The sequence below is a fragment of the Phodopus roborovskii genome, unplaced genomic scaffold, assembly GCF_943737965.1.
Source record: "Phodopus roborovskii unplaced genomic scaffold, PHOROB, whole genome shotgun sequence".
Lineage (NCBI taxonomy): Eukaryota > Metazoa > Chordata > Mammalia > Rodentia > Cricetidae > Phodopus > Phodopus roborovskii.
The window spans coordinates 26,733,017-26,751,773 of NW_026126416.1; the positions used below are offsets into that span (position 1 = coordinate 26,733,017).

The 18,757-nt window shown below is 36.9% G+C and overlaps 1 protein-coding gene across 3 annotated transcripts in view; it reads left to right on the plus strand.

The window, feature by feature from the left end:
• Window positions 1–18,757, plus strand: part of Trpm7 (transient receptor potential cation channel subfamily M member 7) — an 86,423-nt gene that overhangs the window by 13,750 nt on the left and 53,916 nt on the right. For all 3 annotated transcript variants that reach the window (XR_007834449.1, XM_051183467.1, XM_051183468.1), the window contains exons 2-6: window positions 5,009–5,088; window positions 8,782–8,820; window positions 13,521–13,719; window positions 15,541–15,754; window positions 17,630–17,754. Coding sequence is in view for 2 of the 3 variants with exons in the window: in XM_051183467.1 (XP_051039424.1) it covers window positions 5,009–5,088; window positions 8,782–8,820; window positions 13,521–13,719; window positions 15,541–15,754; window positions 17,630–17,754 (657 nt within the window). In the remaining variant the exon portion in view is untranslated. The remainder of the gene's footprint in view (window positions 1–5,008; window positions 5,089–8,781; window positions 8,821–13,520; window positions 13,720–15,540; window positions 15,755–17,629; window positions 17,755–18,757) is intronic.

An 18,757-nucleotide genomic window follows, 5' to 3' on the forward strand; every position in this document is an offset into this window, starting at 1 on the left:
ACACTTGGCCTGTAATTTTTTTCAGTGTTGGGGTAGAATGTAGAAATGGAAATTTGTGAGTTATACAATGTCTGCTTTTTATTTTTTATTTATTTGTTTATTATTTATTTTGGTTTTTTGAAGCAGGGTTTCACTGTAGTTTTGGAACTTGTCCTGGAACTTGCTTTGTAAATCAGGATGGCATCAAACTCACAGGGATTTGCCTGCTTTTTTGCCTTCCGAGTACTGGGATTAAAGGTGTACATCAGCACTTCCTGCCTCCTAATGTCTGCTTTTTAAAAGTCTTTACCATTTCTTGGATGACGAGGTAAAGCTCATCAAGAAGATGGTCAACCACCTGACCAACATCCATAGATTGATTGGGCCCCAGCCATCTCTGGGCAAGTGTCTCTTTGAGCAGCTCATTCTCAAGCATGATTAGGAGGCCTCACCTTCTGAGGGTCTCCCTCTGTCTGCACCAGCCAGCCTCAGGACCTTCACCCTAACCTCTCAAGCCACTAGGCAGCTTTGTCCCTCCCAGGTCTTGGACCAAGTAAAAATAAAGCTTTTTATTGGGAAGGAAGTTGGACATGGGGATATACCCCTTTAATCCCAACACTAGGAAGCAGAGGCAGGCAGATCTCTGAGTTTGAGACCAGCATATTCCAGCTCTGGAGTTTCAGGTCAGCCAGGTCTGCCCAGTGAGCTTGTCTTTGTTTAAAGGAAGGAAAAGAAAAACAATTGGAGAGGGTTCAGTATATACCTCAGTGGCAGAAAATGTTATTAATTATGGGCATGTCCCTGAATTCAATCCCTAGAAGCCCCCCCCCCCAAAAAAACAAAAGGACAACAAAAAAAAAAAAAAAAAAAACACCCACGGGGAAAGAGAATGAATCTGCAAGGAAAAGATTGGACCATGTTGTAACAGTCAGTAATGATTGACTTTATTAAGTGATTCTATTTCATAAGTGAGGACAAAGACAGAATTAATTCTGGGGATCTAAAAAATGTCAGTTGGTGGTCTGTCAAACATTTCAGAGATTGGTGCATGCCTTTAATTCCAACATTTTGACATGGAAGGCAGGTGGATCTTTTGAGTTTGAGGCCAGCTTGATCTTCATAGTTACTGGCCAAGCAGGGAGTTACATAGGAAGGCCCTGTTTCAGTAACAGTGAAACATAAGGAGAGTCGACCTGAAAATCTGACAGTAGGTTCTAGAAACTGTTAGAGGAGATGAAGAGAGTAAAACCAACATTTTCTTCCAGTGTTCTTTGCAAGTAGAGGCAGAAACATGAACAGCTTAGCTTGAGGGAAAAAAGTGGAGTCAAGAAAAGTTTTGTCTTTAAAGAGTCAGAGATAATATGCTGCATCCTGATGGGAATGAGTCAATTAACTTAAGGGGAAAAAAATAGAATCAGTGAAGAATGAATGTCCTTGGCTTAGAGTGAGATGGGATCTGGGGCCAGTGGTTGGATTTGAGTGGGAATGTAGTTGTCACATAAGGAAAAGTGAATGAATGTTGATCCAGTAAGAAGGCAATTTTGTTGTTTTTGTCTTGGGTTCTTTTGTTTGTTTTTAGGGAGGCTGGATCTGACTTTATAGTCCAGACTGGTTTATAAACTCTTAATGTTCCTCTAGTCTTTTTCCAGGAATTGAACTAAAGTTACTAGGTTTGTGCTACAAGTACTTTTGCCCTCTGAGCCATCTTGCCAGTTCTAATCAGAGTTTGTTGCACTTTTGTTCTGCTTACTTTGGTTTTTCTCAATAGTGGGATAAGAGACTGAGAATGATGGCAGGTGGGAGTTTGGGAAGGAATTGCAAGTACACAAAAGCAGCCAAAAAAAAATCAGTGAAGTTTCAGGTAGTGTAAAAAGACTGCCATGGTAGTGAACCTACACATTTCCTCATATATTTTCTTCTCTGAGTGATGGGAGAGAAACACATTCTTCAGAAAATAGCAAGATTTTAGTTTAGACTAAGAAGTTTCTGGAAGTGCTATGCAAAATGAATTTTGTCATGTAAGAAATGTTGACAAAAGACCCTAAGTTCCATAGGGCCTCATCTGTGATTTGTGGTTGAGGGCCATGGTATAATTTTTTTCTAAGTATGTGCATTCAAAGGAACCTTTTCTAGTAAACAGAATTTGAATGAGATCAAAATGATTGAAGTTTGTAAACAGATGTGAATTTGAAATGAATTAAGATTTATCATTATTGTGTTTGACCTTCACTCCTAATTTTGTTTCGTCTAATAAATTCTTCAGTATTGTCTCTGAGTGTGTCTGCACGTGTATGCATGCTTGTGTGCGTGTGCTTGTGTAGGATATAACTTAAAAAAATTTTTTAATGTAGTTCTGGGAATTGAACTCAGGGCCTGAACATGCTAAGAATTTCTTTGACACTCAGCTATGGTTCTACAATCTTTAATTACTCTTTTAGGGAATTTCTTCGAACTTAACCTCATACCCTTGGTTCTCCTTCCTGTTGCTTTTGCTTTATCATCATCATCATTTATTTATTTGGTGCATGTGTATGTCTACACACGTGAAGGTCAGAAGTGGGCTTGGGGGAGTCAGTTTTATCTTCCTATATGTAGGCTTCAAGAATTAGATTCAGGTTAACACCTTTATCCACAAAGCCACCTCACCGGACCAGTGTTGCTTTTTTGTAATTTTGGTTTTTATATCATTGATTTTTGTTTTTTAATTTATCTTTTCTTTCTTGGGGGGGGAGAGAGATAGAGATAGAGATATGCTGAAACTGGGTCTTTGTGGGTAGTCCATGCTGGCATGAATCTCAAGGTGCTCCATTTTCTTGTCTCCCAGTTACTGGAATTACATGTGTACTCCACTATATTTAGCTTAAAAGAAACTATATAATTGTTACTGTATGTATGCCTGTATGTAAATGGCACTTGAATGCAGTGCTGGCAGAGGCCAGAAGAGTGCACCAGATCCTCTAGTAGGAATTCTATGCAGTTGTGAACCATCTCATGTGAGTGCTGGGAACTGAACTCAGGTCCTCTTTTTTCCCTACATCCATCCTCTAAGGCTATACTTTCTCCTCTCACACAATTTAGACTATATTTAGCCTGTTGTCAACTTTATATATATATATGTGAAGAGGAACCCTCATACAGACATACATATAGGCAAAACACCAGTGAACATAAAATAATTAAGAAAAGAATTTCTTCCTTCAAATTGGCCTAATGTGGGCATGTCTGTAAGGCATATTCTTTTTGGGGGGATGGGAGATCAGGTCTTGAGACTGGATTTCTCTGTGTAGTACCAACTGTCCTGGAACTCTGTAGACTAGGCTGGGCTGGCTTGAACTCAGAGATTAAAGGCATGTGCTACCACCACCTGGCAGGCCACGTTCTTTTTGGTTTTTGGACACAGGGTTTCTCTGTGTAGCTTTGGAGCCTGTCCTGGCACTCACCCTATAGACCAGGCTGGCCTCAAACTCACAGAGATCCACCTGCATCTGCCTCCTGAGTGCTGGGACTAAAGACATGTACTACCAGCACCTGTCTCAGGGCACATTCCTATTGTTACTTGATGTAGGAAGGCCCAGCCCATTATAGGTGGTGCTATCCTTAAGCAAGTGGACCTGGTAGCTTTGTGAAATTATAAATCGCATTTCTCCATGATTTCTGCTTCAGTTTCTGCCTTGACTTCTCTCAGTGATGAACTGTTAATTTGAAATATAAGATAAAACAAACCTTTTCTTCCTCTAGTTGTTTGGGCTTGTGGTGTTTTGTCATCACAACAAGGAAGCAAACTAGAACAGACTGACACATCATTCACATCTAAGAACTTTACATACTTATGGTTTTTATCTTGATTCTTAAGTGTTTTATTTTAAATATTGAGGGCTAGTTTTATCTGTGCTTTGTTAATTACAGTGTGATCTACATATTTGTTGATACATTCTTTATGGATAAAAGAAAGTGAATGGGTCTTTTTTATGTGGGATGTAAAAATAGGCAGGTGTTCATCAAGTTGAACTTGTTAATTGTGTTAAAACATTTTTTTTGTTTTTTTGTTTTTTTGTTTTTTTTTTTTTTTTAGACAGGGTTTCTCTGCATTGCTTTAGAGCCTGTTCTGGAACTTACTCTGTAGACCAAGCTGGGGTTAAAGGCTTGCACCACCACCGCCTGACAATTGTGTTAAAACTTTTAAGCCATGTGCTGGTGGCACACCACAGGTGTATCTCTATGAGTTCGAGACCAGCCTGGTCAGTCTCCAAAGCCACAGAGAAACCCTGTCTCAAAACAAACAAACAAACAAACAAAAACAAAACAAAACATTTTAAAAATACCTTACCTGATTAGAGAGAGAAATGTGTTGAATGCATGTGAGCTAGAACTGTTTAGTTCTTCTCATTGAAATTTTTTCTTTGTCTTTTGAATCTGCTTGACATGGTTGATCTTACAGACTAGGTAGATTAAATGTTTAGAATTGTTTAGTAACTTATTGTATCTCCCATCCAGGTACTTACGAGTGCCTGTCCTGTCAGAAAGATTGGCTACTTTCTGAGTGGATCATAAGATAACCTGCTGTATTTCTGTTGGTGTTTAACATTTTTTTTTCTGATATCTTTCCTTTGGCTAGAATTTTGTTTGCTGTCATTTTGTATGGGAAATACCATTAGCTATTATGTGCCCTTAAGCTTTCTAGAAATGCCTGATAGCTTGGGCTAGGCCTTTATTTTCTCTGAATTAAATGTGGCTGTCACGTTTGGCTCTTTTAAATGGCTTAGGATCACATTACTCCCTTTGAGGCTTACTGTGAGAGTCTCTCACTTGTTTTGTTTCCTCTGGCACAGTACTGTTAATTCATGTTGGATTTAAGTGGAATTATTTTAACGATTTAGGTGTGCCAGCACTGAAAATAGTATATAGCATCTACTTAATAGATTCAAACAAAATTAAATACCGTACACATTTTTGTGTATCTGTTGTGAAATTATTTCCTTAGGTTAGGAGGCTGTGAACTTGTAAACGATCCTTGAACTCTCTGTTTTAGTCCCAGAAATCCTGGATAGAGAGCACTTTGACCAAGAGGGAGTGCGTGTATATTATACCAAGCTCCAAAGACCCTCACAGGTAAGCACATGTTGGTTTCTTCTAGAATCTTCTAGAAATTTAGATGTAAATTTATTGTTATTTGCTTGTAGTTAACAAAAGTTGTGTAATAATTTAAGGTTACTGTTAATTTTTTTTTTTTAGAATGGAAAGGGAGACTAAGCAAGGCACCAGTGCTCTGGGATTTCTTTTTTTGTTTGTTTTGTTTGGAGTCAGGGTTTCACTGTGTAGCCCTGGCTGTCCTGGAACTTGCTCTGTAGACCAGGCTGGCCTCGAACTCGCAAAGATCCATCTGTATCTGCCTCCTGAGTGCTGGGATAAAAGGCTTGTGCCACCACCATCTGGCTGCTCTGGGATTTGCCTGTCTGTGAAACCTGTCTAAGAGCAATAGAGGCTACAATAAAGTTCTTGCTACTACCACCCCAATCCTGAGAACTAAAGATACTTCAGAATTTGTTATTGGGCGTCTTAATATGCACACTATGGTTGATGCTGAAGAATATGAACACAGTAGGCATTTCCCTGCCTTCTTGCTTGGAGATCAAACCTAAGACCTGTCACATGTACCTGTATATGCATATAGATTAATATTTACTTGTAAAACCGTCACCAGAGATTATAGATATCTAATTGCCTTTTTGATCTTTAAAATGGCTTTGAGAGAAAAGGAATCTGACAGTTAAGGACATTATAAATATAGAAAAAGTTGATCTTGTGAAATAGCTCAAGAAATAATCACAATATGACTAGAGATATGGCTCAAAAGCTAAAGGTGTTGACTGCTCCTATAGAGGACCCAAGTTCAATTTCCAACATCCACATCAGTCTGCTCACAACTGCTTACAACTCCAGCTTCAGAGGATCTGAAACTCTGCTTCATTCATACATACATATATATCCTCCCCCAGTTACACACATATGCACAGAATTACAAATAAGATAATTTTAAAAAGAAAGAAAAATTCTTTTTTTCTTCCAAGACAGGGTTTCTCAAAGTAATAGGCTGCCCTGGGACTCACTTTGAAGATCAAACTGGCCTAGGATCTGCCTAGGATTAAAGGAGGACAACACCACATCTGGCAGTTTTTTGTTGTTGTTGTTTGTTTGTTTGTTTTTATTTGTTTTTTTTAATGTGCCTGATATGTATGGGTGTTTTGCCTGCATACATTTAAGTGTATGATTTGTATTTGTGATGCCTGTGGAGGCCAGAAGACAATTCTCATTCCCTGGAACTGTAGTTACAAGTGGTTGTGAGTCTCATGTGTTTTCTAGAAACAGAACTGGATCCTTTAAGAGCAGCTAGTGCTCTTTAACTGCTGAGCTATCTTTCCAGCCCATTTTTCTGTTGTTTTAGGCTAGTTTTTGAACTCCTGAACTCAGTCCTCTGGTTGCCAGGTCTGCTGAAACTGTCAGTTCATACTTGACTTACCCTGCCTCTTTATTTTTAGTTGGCCATAATAGTATATGTCATAAATTTGAAATTTTTAAAAATGTTCTCTAGGTTTAGTAAATCCTGGAAAGTTTTTTCTTCTTTAATTTTGTATTTATATATGTGTTTGTGTGGTTGTGAGTACCTGTGTTTATGGGTGATGGGAGATGTCATTTTGTAAATATGTTTCTCTTATTGGTTAATGAATAAAGCCCTGTTGGCTAAAGCAAGATAGGCGGGACTAGGAGACAAGGAGGATTTGGGAAGAGGTAGGAAGAGATTCAACATGTATGATCAAGAGAGCAGAGGTCTAGGCCCTCTCTCCGGTAAGATAAGGCCACATGGAAACACTTACATAGATAGAAAATGGGTTAATATTTAAGACAGAGCTAGCCAATTAAAACACTAGTAACAGGCTCACATCATTGTATCTAATACAGAGTCTCTGTGTTATTTGGACCAGGCTGGCAGGAAATTGCTTGTAACATATGGATGTGTGTGTTCATGTGGAATGTGTGCATTCATGTGGCGTCATCCATTGTACCTTTTGAAACAGCTCACCCAGTGGCCAGGCTGGATGATCTACAAGCTCTAGGGAGCCCTCCAACACTGGGGTTGCAGGCATGTAGTGCTGTGTCTAGTCCTTCCTCTCTCTCACTCTTTTTCTCTTTCCAAAATGTGGATGCTGGAAATCTAGATCCAGGTCTTTAGGCTTGTGTGGCAAGCAGTTTACTGACTGAGGCAACTTTTTAGACCCTGCAAAGGTCTTAAATTCTTTTGATTATTAGATAACCTTAATATCCTTTGAAGTAGATTCTGTGATTTTTTTTTTTTCTTTCTTGAGTTCTGTTATATCACAGGGAAACAGGAGTAGTTTCTAACACCGAAATTCGTATTTAGGGTGCTACCATGCTAGTCCTAAGACACCATTTTTCTTCAAGAAAAGTGTAATTTTTTTTTAGTTTTTTTAAAAATAATAGATTCAGAGCCAAGGGTGGTGAGACATGCCTTTAATCCCAGCACTTGGGAGGTAGAGGCAGGTGGATCTCCAAGTCCCCAGCAGACTGAGTTCCAGGACAGCCAATATTCTACAGAGAAACTCTATAAAAGCAAACCAAAACAGAAACTATCAAGATACTTCTAAAACATCACCACTAATAAACAATAAATTTGTCAAGGTGTGGTAGTGCAAGCCTTGATCCTAGTACATGGGAGGCAGAGACAGGTACAGTTCAAGGCCAACCTTGTCTATGTATAGTCAGTTTTCAGGTCAGTCAAGGCTGCATAGTGAGACCTTATTCCCCCAAATGAAAGCAATAGATTGTATTGTTGATAAGGAGTTTGTTGTGATTTTGTTAGTTTTAATCTGCAGTAGAAATAATATAAGCACTCACCAGACCTTAAAGAAACCACAAACTGTTATCAAATACTTTAAATGAAAAGTCTTTCCACTATCACTTTTTGGCCACAAATTCACCTCAACTGAATATTGTGGTACTGTCCATTCCTTGACATACTTTCCAGGGAGACCTGGGTAAAAAGCAGTCAATGATAAGTTCAGATCCCTAGCACTCACCTAAAAACTGAGTGTAGTATCATGTGCCTATAAACAAAGCACTGTGATAGGCAGAAGCAGGCACATCTGGGGGCCATGCTGACCTGAGCTACTCTCGCTTAAACAACAACTCCCAGGTTCATTGAAAGCAATCCTGAATTAAAAACAATGTGGAGAGGGCTTTGGAGGGCTGAGTTCGTTGTCTGAATCATTTGTATTAGTATAGTAGTAGTACCTTATTCATGATAGAGTGTTACGATCAGTTTTCCCATCAGCCTGGTCCCACAGCCTCAGCAGCCCCCAATAACACACAGAGATATTGTATTAGATATAAAGCTTTTGGCCTGTTTGTAGCAGGAGGAGGCTCTTTATACATTGAGGAAACTATCTTTTTTTTTAAAGTTTGTGTTTAAATCTTAGTTGCAGATTTTTATTACATGTAAACATGGTTTTATTTAATTAAACTTGTCATTTTACTCTGTTGTAGTTTAGTTTTATTTAAAAATTAATATTAGTTTTATTTTAAAATTAATGATACTTAAAATATAAATCTATGAAAATTTAAAGGGTTAGTTGAATATATAAGCCAAGGTATATGTGATCTACGGTATCTACTGAAATTAATTATGTACTATAATTTTCATTTGTTTCATACTTTTGTATGAATTTAATATAGTTTACTTTAAACGCTTTTTCATGAAGTAATAATTTACCTTTCTGCATTCTATAGATGTCTTCCAGGATGTCAGATCTGTCAGCAGCTTGTCAGGTAAGTTTAGCATGCATTGAAGAAGTTTTGAAAAATAACTGATATGAAAAACATTGCTATGTATAATAGGATAAAGACACCAGAGTAGGGTTCTGAGAGAGTGAGTTAGTAGAACAGAGAGGGGAGGGACAGGGGATTCTGACAAGCAAAGCAGGTTGTAGGAAGAGCTGACAGTTAAAGAAAGACACTGTGGTTCTATCAGGAAACTACAGTGCAAGATATAAGATGCGTGTTACAAGTACTTTTTCCCGCCTGGACCCAGAGCAGAGTCAGCCCCAAATAACACACAGAGATACTGTATTAGATATTAAGCTCTTGGTCTATTACTAGCGTTTCTTATTGGCTAGCTCTGTTTTAAATGTTAACATTTCTATACATCCAAGTGTTTCCAAGTGGTCTTATCTTACTAGAGAGAGGGTCTGGAGTTCTTCCCTCAAGCTCCTACATCTTGACTTTCCCTACTACACCTCCCAGAATCCTTGTCTCCTAGTCCCACCTATCTTGCCTTCCTATTTGCCAACAGTGCTTTATTCATTAACCAATAAGAGGAACATATTTACAGAATGGCATCTCCCATCATCTCCTATTTTCTGTCTAAAGAAAAAGAAGGGTTTTAACCTTAACATAGCAATATATAGCAAAAAAGTTATCAAATAAGAACCACAGTTAACAATATTCAGTCTATTAACATTTAGCAAAATTTAAAGAAAATATTCCATCTATCCTATCTTTGTGAGTCTAAAGCCCCATATGTAATTTATCTTTAGTCCCAACTAAGGAAAACTATAACCATAACTATCTGTCTTCAACTTTGTCAAAGACCACAGAAGGATAATATATAAACTCTAGAAATGACAGAGACATCTTGCTGCCTGGTCAGTTGCCTAAAGTTCTTCTGTAATGTTCCATCTTCAGCCTATAGGCCATAGTGTATCAGCAAAGCGGGAAACTTTAAACTGTCCACCTGTATTGGCAGTTGTCAGTCACTTTTCTCTGTGTCCTGCAAAATGTCTGGCAGACTCTTCCATTTAGATGGAACCCTGTAGCAATGTCCATCTTGTTTCAGCAGTCACTTTTCTGTGGGTCCTGTATGTCCAGTTTATACAGCACAAAGTCAAACAGTCCAGACAAGAGCAATATCTTGCTTGAATGGCTAGTCTTGCCATATTGGAAGTAAACACATAATGAGTTCTTTGATGTCCATCTTCCTTTCTGATGCAGGTGGTGTTGCCAGGAGCACTTATGTCTCACTGTTAAGAAAAACCCTAAACCATTTTAAATACCATATTCTGTAGGTCTTTGAAAGGTTTGAAGAATGCCTATCCATTTGAAATATATCTCTGTATATCTGGAAAGCCTAACTAACTTAACTATAAGTTTTGACTGTTGTAGGTAACTATCTTTAATCTGTACTAAATTGTACATTACATTTTACATGAACTTTATAAACACAATACCTAAACAAGAGAAATATTCTTATCACACAATTGACCTTAAATTGTATCAATAAATGAAAATCCATTCCAAAACATTCATTTCTATGCCATAATCTCCTTTTTACCTTTAAAAAGAGATTGGTTGTGATCATTAACTATTTATAACCAACCCCATTTAAATGAAAACAAACATAATATTTGGGAATTTGAGTATCATTCTTTCCAAACTGCTTCCTGCTTGTAGGGTGCGCTATCTTGGGGATCCTAAGATGTAGAAATCCTGGCTGTAGTGGTCTGCAAGCCTGCCTTGTCCCAGCTGTTTTTGAATGTTGGATCACGTGGGATACTGCTTCAGGAGGTCTTGCTTGATCAAACCATGTCAGTCTGGAAGGAATCCACAGCTTTTCATTTTCTGTGGAAACAAAAATAGAAAAAATTTCCCCCCCCAGTAACTTGTCCTTAGACTTAAATTTTGAAGTCAAAGTATTTTTAAAATATATAAATTAGATTAATTCAGCATCATTGATAATCAAGTGTATTGTAGCAATTGTTGTTCCTTCCTTAGCAATTGAGCAATTCAAAGACAATACAATAGCATATAGTATCCAGACTTTCTGTGTATTTTCCATCTTCATGTGGCTTTTTTATTACTCTAGTTCTTTTACTTCTATTTTTTCATTTTTTGAGACAGGATTTCTCTGTAACTTTTGCCTGTCCTGGAATTAACTCTGTATATCAGGTTCACTTTGAAATCACAGAGATCTGCTTAGCCTCTGCCTCCCAAGTGCTGGAATTAAAGGCGTGTGCCACCACACCCAGCTATCTCCTTAAACCACTTTATCCTGTTTCTTTTTCTCTCCCAAGCCTAAGTATATTTTAAAGCACACTGATACACTGTAAATCTTTAGAGGTTTTTGTTTTATTTTATTTTTTATCTGAATCTGTCTTTACTGTAAATCTTTATCTCCTTCTGGTCCTGAGTCTTTTATCTGCTAAACAACATTGCTAAAATGAAAGCCACATCCTATTAGCTGAGGTCAATCCAAGATGGCTGGTGTACGTTTACTGCCAGCACTGAGAGCTGTGCTCACTGCCTTGGTCTATGCTGCCATCCAGCAGCATGTTGCTGGCTTGGAGAAGTGGTCACTGCCATTGCCAGCTGTCGTACATCCCATTAAGCTGTTAGCAGGGTTTGCCGCTAATGTCAACTCAGGAAATCTCTCTTAAAGTAGCTGTGCAAATTTTGTCTCTAGCATAACAGCACAACCAAGAAAAATGCTGCTACCAATATGACTTGTTTGTTGCTGTTATTTTGTTTTTAAAATCCTTTCTTAAGCTTTTGTTAAGTTTTAAGTGGAAGTTCTTAGTAACCACATTGCAGGTGCCAATTTCTTATAGCCTCGTCAGCTCTGAATAACACATAGAGACACTGTATTAGATATAAAGCTTTTGGCCTGTTACTAGTATTTCTTACTGGTTAGGTCTTAAATATTAACCCATTTCTTTCAATTTAAGTGTTTCCAAGTGGTCTTATCTTACTGGAGAGAGGGTTCAGACCTCTTCCTCCCTAAAGCCCTTACATCTTGACTCTCCCTACTACATCTCCCAGAATTCCCCTTGTCTCCTAGTCCCGCCTATCTTGTCTTCATATTTGCCCACACAATGCTTTATTCATTAGCCAATAAGAGAGACATATTTACAGAATGACATCTCCAATCAGATGTGGTTAGTAGGCTTGCCAGTATTCAAAAAGACAGGCAGGCAGATAGATCTGAGCTCAAGGCTGCCTCATATAGTGAGTTCCCAGTCACCTAGGGTTACACAGTAATTCCCTGTCTTAAAAAAACAAAACAAAACAAAACAATTGGAGAGAAATAAGAGACCAGATAATTTATGTATAGTATATAGAATGTCTTTTACTTGTGATTTTCCATTAAAAGAGGTTAGTAGCAAGCTGGAGAGATGGCTTTATTGTTAAGAACACTAGCTGCTCTTTTAGAGGAACCAAGTTTGATTTCCAGCATCTACATGGCAGCTCACAAACCTCTTTAGCTCTAGTTCTAGGGGATCTAGTATCTGGTTTTAGCCTCTGTTGGAATTGCCTGAATGTGATGCACGTATATATTCAGATATATACTCAACACACATAAAATTAACATAGATTAATTTTCTCATAGATTTTCTCACCTCTCTTTCTTTACAGTCAAAATTCTTTTTACATGTTTGTTTTGAAGACAGGATCTCATGTAGCCTACACTGGCTTTAAACTTCTTGACTGAGGCTGGTCTTGAGTTCCTACTCCTCTTGCCTCCACTTCCTAAGTGTTGGATTACAGGTATATGTCACCATTCCTGGCCAGAATTTATCATTTTTAATTAATATTCACATGACTACACCTTTTATTTATTTATGTTTTCATTAGGTTATATTCTAGTTTAAGAATTTTTTTCCTCGCCATTTTCAGCAATGCCCTAGTATTGCTGACGTATTTTTCTATTTACTTTTGAGACAAGGTCTCTCTGTGTAGTCCTAGATATCTTTGAACTCACAGAAATCCACCTGCTTCTGACTATTTTAAGCGCAGGGTCTAAAGATATTCATGCCACCCACTCCTGCCTCTAGTATGGTTTTGTTTATGCCTGGTTGGTTTATTTTTTGTTGAACTGCTAATATGTAGACTCAAGAATTTTCAAATTTGGAAATTTTCTTTCCTTCAACATGCTTCATATTTTGATTGCCATTTTTTCCTTTTTGGAGGCATAAATTATATGTGTTGAGCTATTTTATATTATTCTAACTTTTAAGATGTCTTCCAATTCTCCTTCATTGTGTTCATATTTTCCTCAACTATATGGGGCATATTCTTAATACTTGGTGCTTATTTCTAATACTTGGTTTTATTTAGTGACATGTCCTCCCTTCCCACTTTATTTTTTTGTGTGTGTTTTGAAACAGGGTTTGTCTGTGTAACCTTGGATGTCCTAGAACTCACTTTGTAGATCAGGCTGGCCTCGAACTCTCAGAATCTGCCTGCTTTTGTCGTCCCCCCTCCCCTCCAGGGCTGGGATTAAAGGCATGCAGTGCACTACCACCTCCTGGCAAATGTTACATACTTTAAAGTATATGTTGAGGGCTGGAGAGGTGGCTTTGGGGTTAAGTGTACTCAGAAATCTACTTGCCTCTGCCAAGAATAGTGCTGGGATTAAAAGTGCCACCACTGTCTGGTGATATGGCTCTTTATATACTCTTGCCTTTTCTCTTTAGGTGTTTTTGTGGCCGTTTGGTCAAGCAACATGCTTGCTTTACTGCAAGTCTTGCCATGAAATACTCCGATGTGAAATTGGGTGAACATTTTAATCAGGCAATAGAAGAATGGTCTGTGGAAAAGCACACGGAACAGAGTCCAACAGATGCTTATGGAGTCATCAATTTTCAAGGGGGTTCTCATTCCTACAGAGCTAAGGTATGTCACTTACTTATTTTTTGTTTCATTTATCTTGTAATATGTGTAGTAACAAAAAAGAAAGTAAGGTGCAGTACATATATTAAAGTTCTTCATATGGATTGACATAAACACAGAATTACTGTATGTAGATTAAATCATTTATCATTATAAAAAGTTTTTTTTATTGATATAATCCGTGTTTTCTGAAAGGACAGCTAAGCCTTTCTTTCCTTTCCCTTTTAAACTTTTTTCCATTTATTTATTTATTTATTTAGTTATTTGTTTGTTTATTTATTTATTTATTATAACCAAGTCCATTTAAATGAAAAACATTTATAGACAATATTTGGGAATTTGGGCATCGTTTTTTCCAAACTACTTCCTGCTGGTAAGGGATTCTAAGAAGATGCAGAAAGCCTAGCTGTAGTCTGCAAGGCTACTTTGTCCAGCTGTTTTGAATGTAGGATCACTTGGTACTCTGTTTCAGGCGGTCTGGCTTGATCAAACCACATTAGTCTGGAAGGAATCCACAGCTTTTCATTTTCTGTGGAAACAAAAATAGAAATCCTTTTCCCCGGTAACTTTTCCTTTAACTTAAATTTTTGATTCAGAGCATTTTTTTTTTAATTTATTATTTTACATGTCGATCCTTCCCTCCCTTTTACCCTCTCTTCCCTCTCACATGCACCCTAACCACCCTCCCCTCCCATCCCCCCACCCCAATTCCATATGTAGGGGAATGCCATCCAGTTGGGGTCATGTAGCTCTGACAGGTCATGTGAAGTAGGGACTAGGGCTTCTCTCCTGTCTCTAGGTTAAGGCAGTTACCCCTCCATGGGGGATGTGTTAGCAAGGTCCTTTTGTAGGTAGAGGATATCATTTTCTAGGCATTGTGATGTGTGCCTGTCACAATGCTACCTGAGAAGCCAAAGTTCGATGACCACTTGAGCCCACTTTTGGGATCACGCTATTTAGTATAGAAAAAGCCTGTCGGCTGAACAAAATCAAATCCACAAAAGTATCTTTTTAGTAGTGTATATAGATTGTCTTTTAAAATCAAACCTTTGAACTGGGCAGTGGTGGCAAACGCCTTTAGTCCTAGCACTTGAGAGGCAGAGGCCAGCGGATCTCTGTGAATTTGAGACCAGCCTGGTCTACAAGAGCTAGTTCCAGGACAGTTTCTAAAACCACAGAGAAACCCTGTCTCAAAAAACTAAAAAAAAAAAAAAAAAAAAAAAAAAATTAAATCTTTGTATTTGAATTTAAGTTTAACCATCATAGTATTAGCTATTGCCTTATTTCTCTTTTTTTTTCTATATCCCCTTGTCTTACATTATTTTTGTTAAGTAATTTTTTTTATTATTGGCTTCCTTTATTCATATTTCATTCTTCTGTTCATTGGTGTAATTTTGTAATATACAACAGTTTTTTTTTAAAGCATGCTCTAAACTTACTCTGTTAAAAATTAACCACATCTCTCTCTCATCATTCTACAGTGTTAAGAACTTTCAGAACATCTGTAACTGCATGTCTCTTACCTTCTCCTATATGCCTAGATTCCTCCTCCTCCTTTCTTTCCCCAGAAATCTGGCCTTTACCTCCTACTTAGCTATTAGTCATTCAGCTTTTTAGTGTGCCAATCACAGCACAATATCTTCACAGTGTACAGATATCTTGTAGCAACACTAAACCATGCTGGTCTCAAACTCAAGAGATCTGTCACATCTGCTTCTCAGCTGCTGAGATAACTTAATATATCTGATTTATTGAATATCAGATGATGTTGCATTATTAAATCAGTGAACATAGTTATTTTGGCCCTTTGTTTGTTTGTTTTAGTATGTGAGACTGTCATATGATACCAAACCTGAAATCATTCTGCAACTTCTGCTTAAAGAATGGCAAATGGAGTTACCCAAACTTGTTATTTCTGTACATGGAGGAATGCAGAAATTTGAGCTTCACCCAAGAATCAAGCAGTTGCTTGGAAAGGGTCTTATTAAAGCCGCAGTTACAACTGGAGCTTGGATTTTAACTGGAGGAGTAAACACAGGTAATATGAACACTGTCAGTTTTATTAAATATACTTGTCAATCTTTCTTATCAGTTAGGCATTTGAAATAATAAATTATAAATATATTTTATTCTTCTGTTAATCTATAATCCTTGGTAATATCACTGATAAAAATAACATAATCTGCTTGGTTGTCATTCAGGCTATTAAAATATACACTTTAGAGCAAAAGTTGGCAAAGTTGACCTGTATGCCAAGTCCAGTGTAGTTAATCCTTGTTGTTATGAATAAAGTTTTATTTGAACATAACCACATTCATATTTACCTGAGTTTATACTACCTGAGTTTATACTATCCTAATAGCAAAGGTGAGTACTTGTAACAAAGACTAGTAAATAAATACTCTGTACAACCATAATGCTTACAGCTTCCCCTAAACAACAAAATATTTGTTGACTCTACTGTAAAGCAAAGTGTTTCCATTTTCTGACTGCTGATAAACTGGTAAAAGAATGATAGTCTGATCTTTTGGTATTGGTAAAGGCGTGTCCTCTAGGGGAGAGAGAGCTGGCTCTGCAGGTAAGAGCACTGGCTGCTCTTGGAGAAGACATGTTTTGTTTCCAGCACTCACATGGCATCTCAAAATTGTCCAGTTCCAGTGACTCTGAAACCACCTTCTGACCTTCTCAGTTACTAGGGTCATATGTGGTTCACATGCAGACATGTATATACATAAAAATAAAATTGTGAAAAAATGGCCTTCAAAAATTAGTTTTTCATCCATTATTCTGTCTTCATTTAAGATCTTTTGTATAATATTTAGGCTTTGAATTTAAGGAGGATGGGTTTATTTTTATGATTAAAGCTAAACATAATTATTTAAATTACCTTAAGCATCTCATTTATTCATTATTGATAATTAACTATTGAGCCTCATTGTAAAACATTCTTTGAGCTGTAGGATATATATTGTTCAAATATCAGTCTATTATGGTAGGAAGGTCATGTCAGGGTAGAGCAGTTCATGTCATAGTGGCCTAGAAGCAGAGAGGTGAAACATAAGAAAAAACAAGGACATGTGCCTAGGGATTTATCTACTTCCTTAAGCTTGGCCCCACCTCCTATTCTTTGTGACCTCTAAATAATGGCATGAATTCATTTATCTCATCAGAGTATTCATGATCAAATGTGTCTGGCAACATCAGACATTTAGACTGGAGCTTTACTAGTCTCTTCTCGATTCAGTCACGTTGGCAAGAGTAAATAGATTTTTACTGATAGGATGACATTTCAAGAAAGATGGAAGGAAACAAAGGAACAGAAAAACTTGGGACAGAGCAAGTAAGAAGAGAAAATCACTAGTGTATTGTGAGAATAAGATGTTTCCTATGTAACAGAAAGGGAAGTAAGCAAGGAATTTTGGCCAGAATTTCTTGGGAGATGATAAAAGTATGGTGATGTGGAAGAGTAGCCCATCATAGGTTACAGACTTTTTAAGGTTCTACGAGCCATTACAAACATTGTGGCCTTTCCTTTTGAATAGGAAGTGAAGGTTTAATTGGAAGTGAAGTTGTTAATTGGTAAGAACAAAGATTATTTGAATGTGTTTTGAAAATTGATTGTAAGCAAGGAAGGCAGTGGGAAAAGATTAGTGAAAATTTTATTTTCTGTGTTTTATATGAAAGATGAGATCTGATATGTTCAAAGAAGCAAGCTAAAAGATCAGTTTGTTAGTACTAGGTCTACCTACCAATGTGATAGGATTCTATTTACATGTGATTTGGACAGTTGCAATGGACTTGATGTTGGTGAGCTTGGCTTTAGATCTTACAGCCTTAGAATCTTCTATTTAAAGAAACTTCATAATTGTAAATACAGGGTTTTTCTAATGGTGAATAAATTTTGTATGAACAGGTGTGGCAAAACATGTTGGTGATGCCCTCAAAGAGCATGCTTCCAGATCATCTCGAAAGATTTGCACAATTGGAATAGCTCCATGGGGAGTAATAGAAAACAGAAATGATCTTGTTGGGAGAGATGTAAGAATGATTTTTGTATGTCTTAAATTTGAGCTTGTATATAAATAGAAATAACTTGATAGGCTATACTATACTTTCATTAAGTTTAAAACAAAAATTTCAGTGACCATTTCTGATCCTTTGGAAAATACATTTATTAATATAAATGCTTAGAATATAGTATTTTTTGTTTTTTGTCTTTCATGTAGACTATTATTTTGACATATTTTTCATATCATATTTGTATTGTAATTGGTTTTTTTTTTTTTTTTTTTTTTTTTTGAGAACTCTGGATATGCTAGAACTTGCTCTGTAGACTAGGCTGGCCTCAGACTCAAAGATCAGCTTGATGATTATAACATTAAAGATTAATTTTGTCATTAAGAGTAGGAATCAAATGATAGTGCTTATTTAAATAGATTGAAGATGTGAATTGGTTTATAGATATTCATGAGCCTATTAAAATAAACTGGCTGGGCTTGGTGGCACAGGCCTTTAATGACGTGATACAGCAGCAGAGGCAGAGGCAGGCCTGTCTCAAACTTGATCTAAGTAGCAAGTTCCCAGCAAACTGGAGCTATATAATGAAATTCTGTCTCAAACAAAACAGTAACAAAACTCAATTATAGGGATCATTTTCAAGTGTTGTTAAATTTCTAATGTCAGCTTGAAAAGGTTGCTTTTATAGTTTTGAAATAACACTATCTTATTATTGTCTTCTGTATTGTATTTATTTACTTACTAACCTTATAATTTATTAGCATTGTATATACATACATATACACACTTCCTAACTGCTCCATTTGCATGTGATGATAAAAAACATAATTTCACAAAAAGAAGCATGATGTAATTATGTGGTTCAATCTGTTATTCATCTTCAAATACTTAAAAACTTAATGCTTTTTCTTTATATCTAAATGAAAATAGAATTTTACATTTTATCTGTGGGTCACTTCAGAATTTAACTTACACTTTATTACATTCAACTTCTGTCCATTGACTCTTGTTTTGCTCTTGTTTA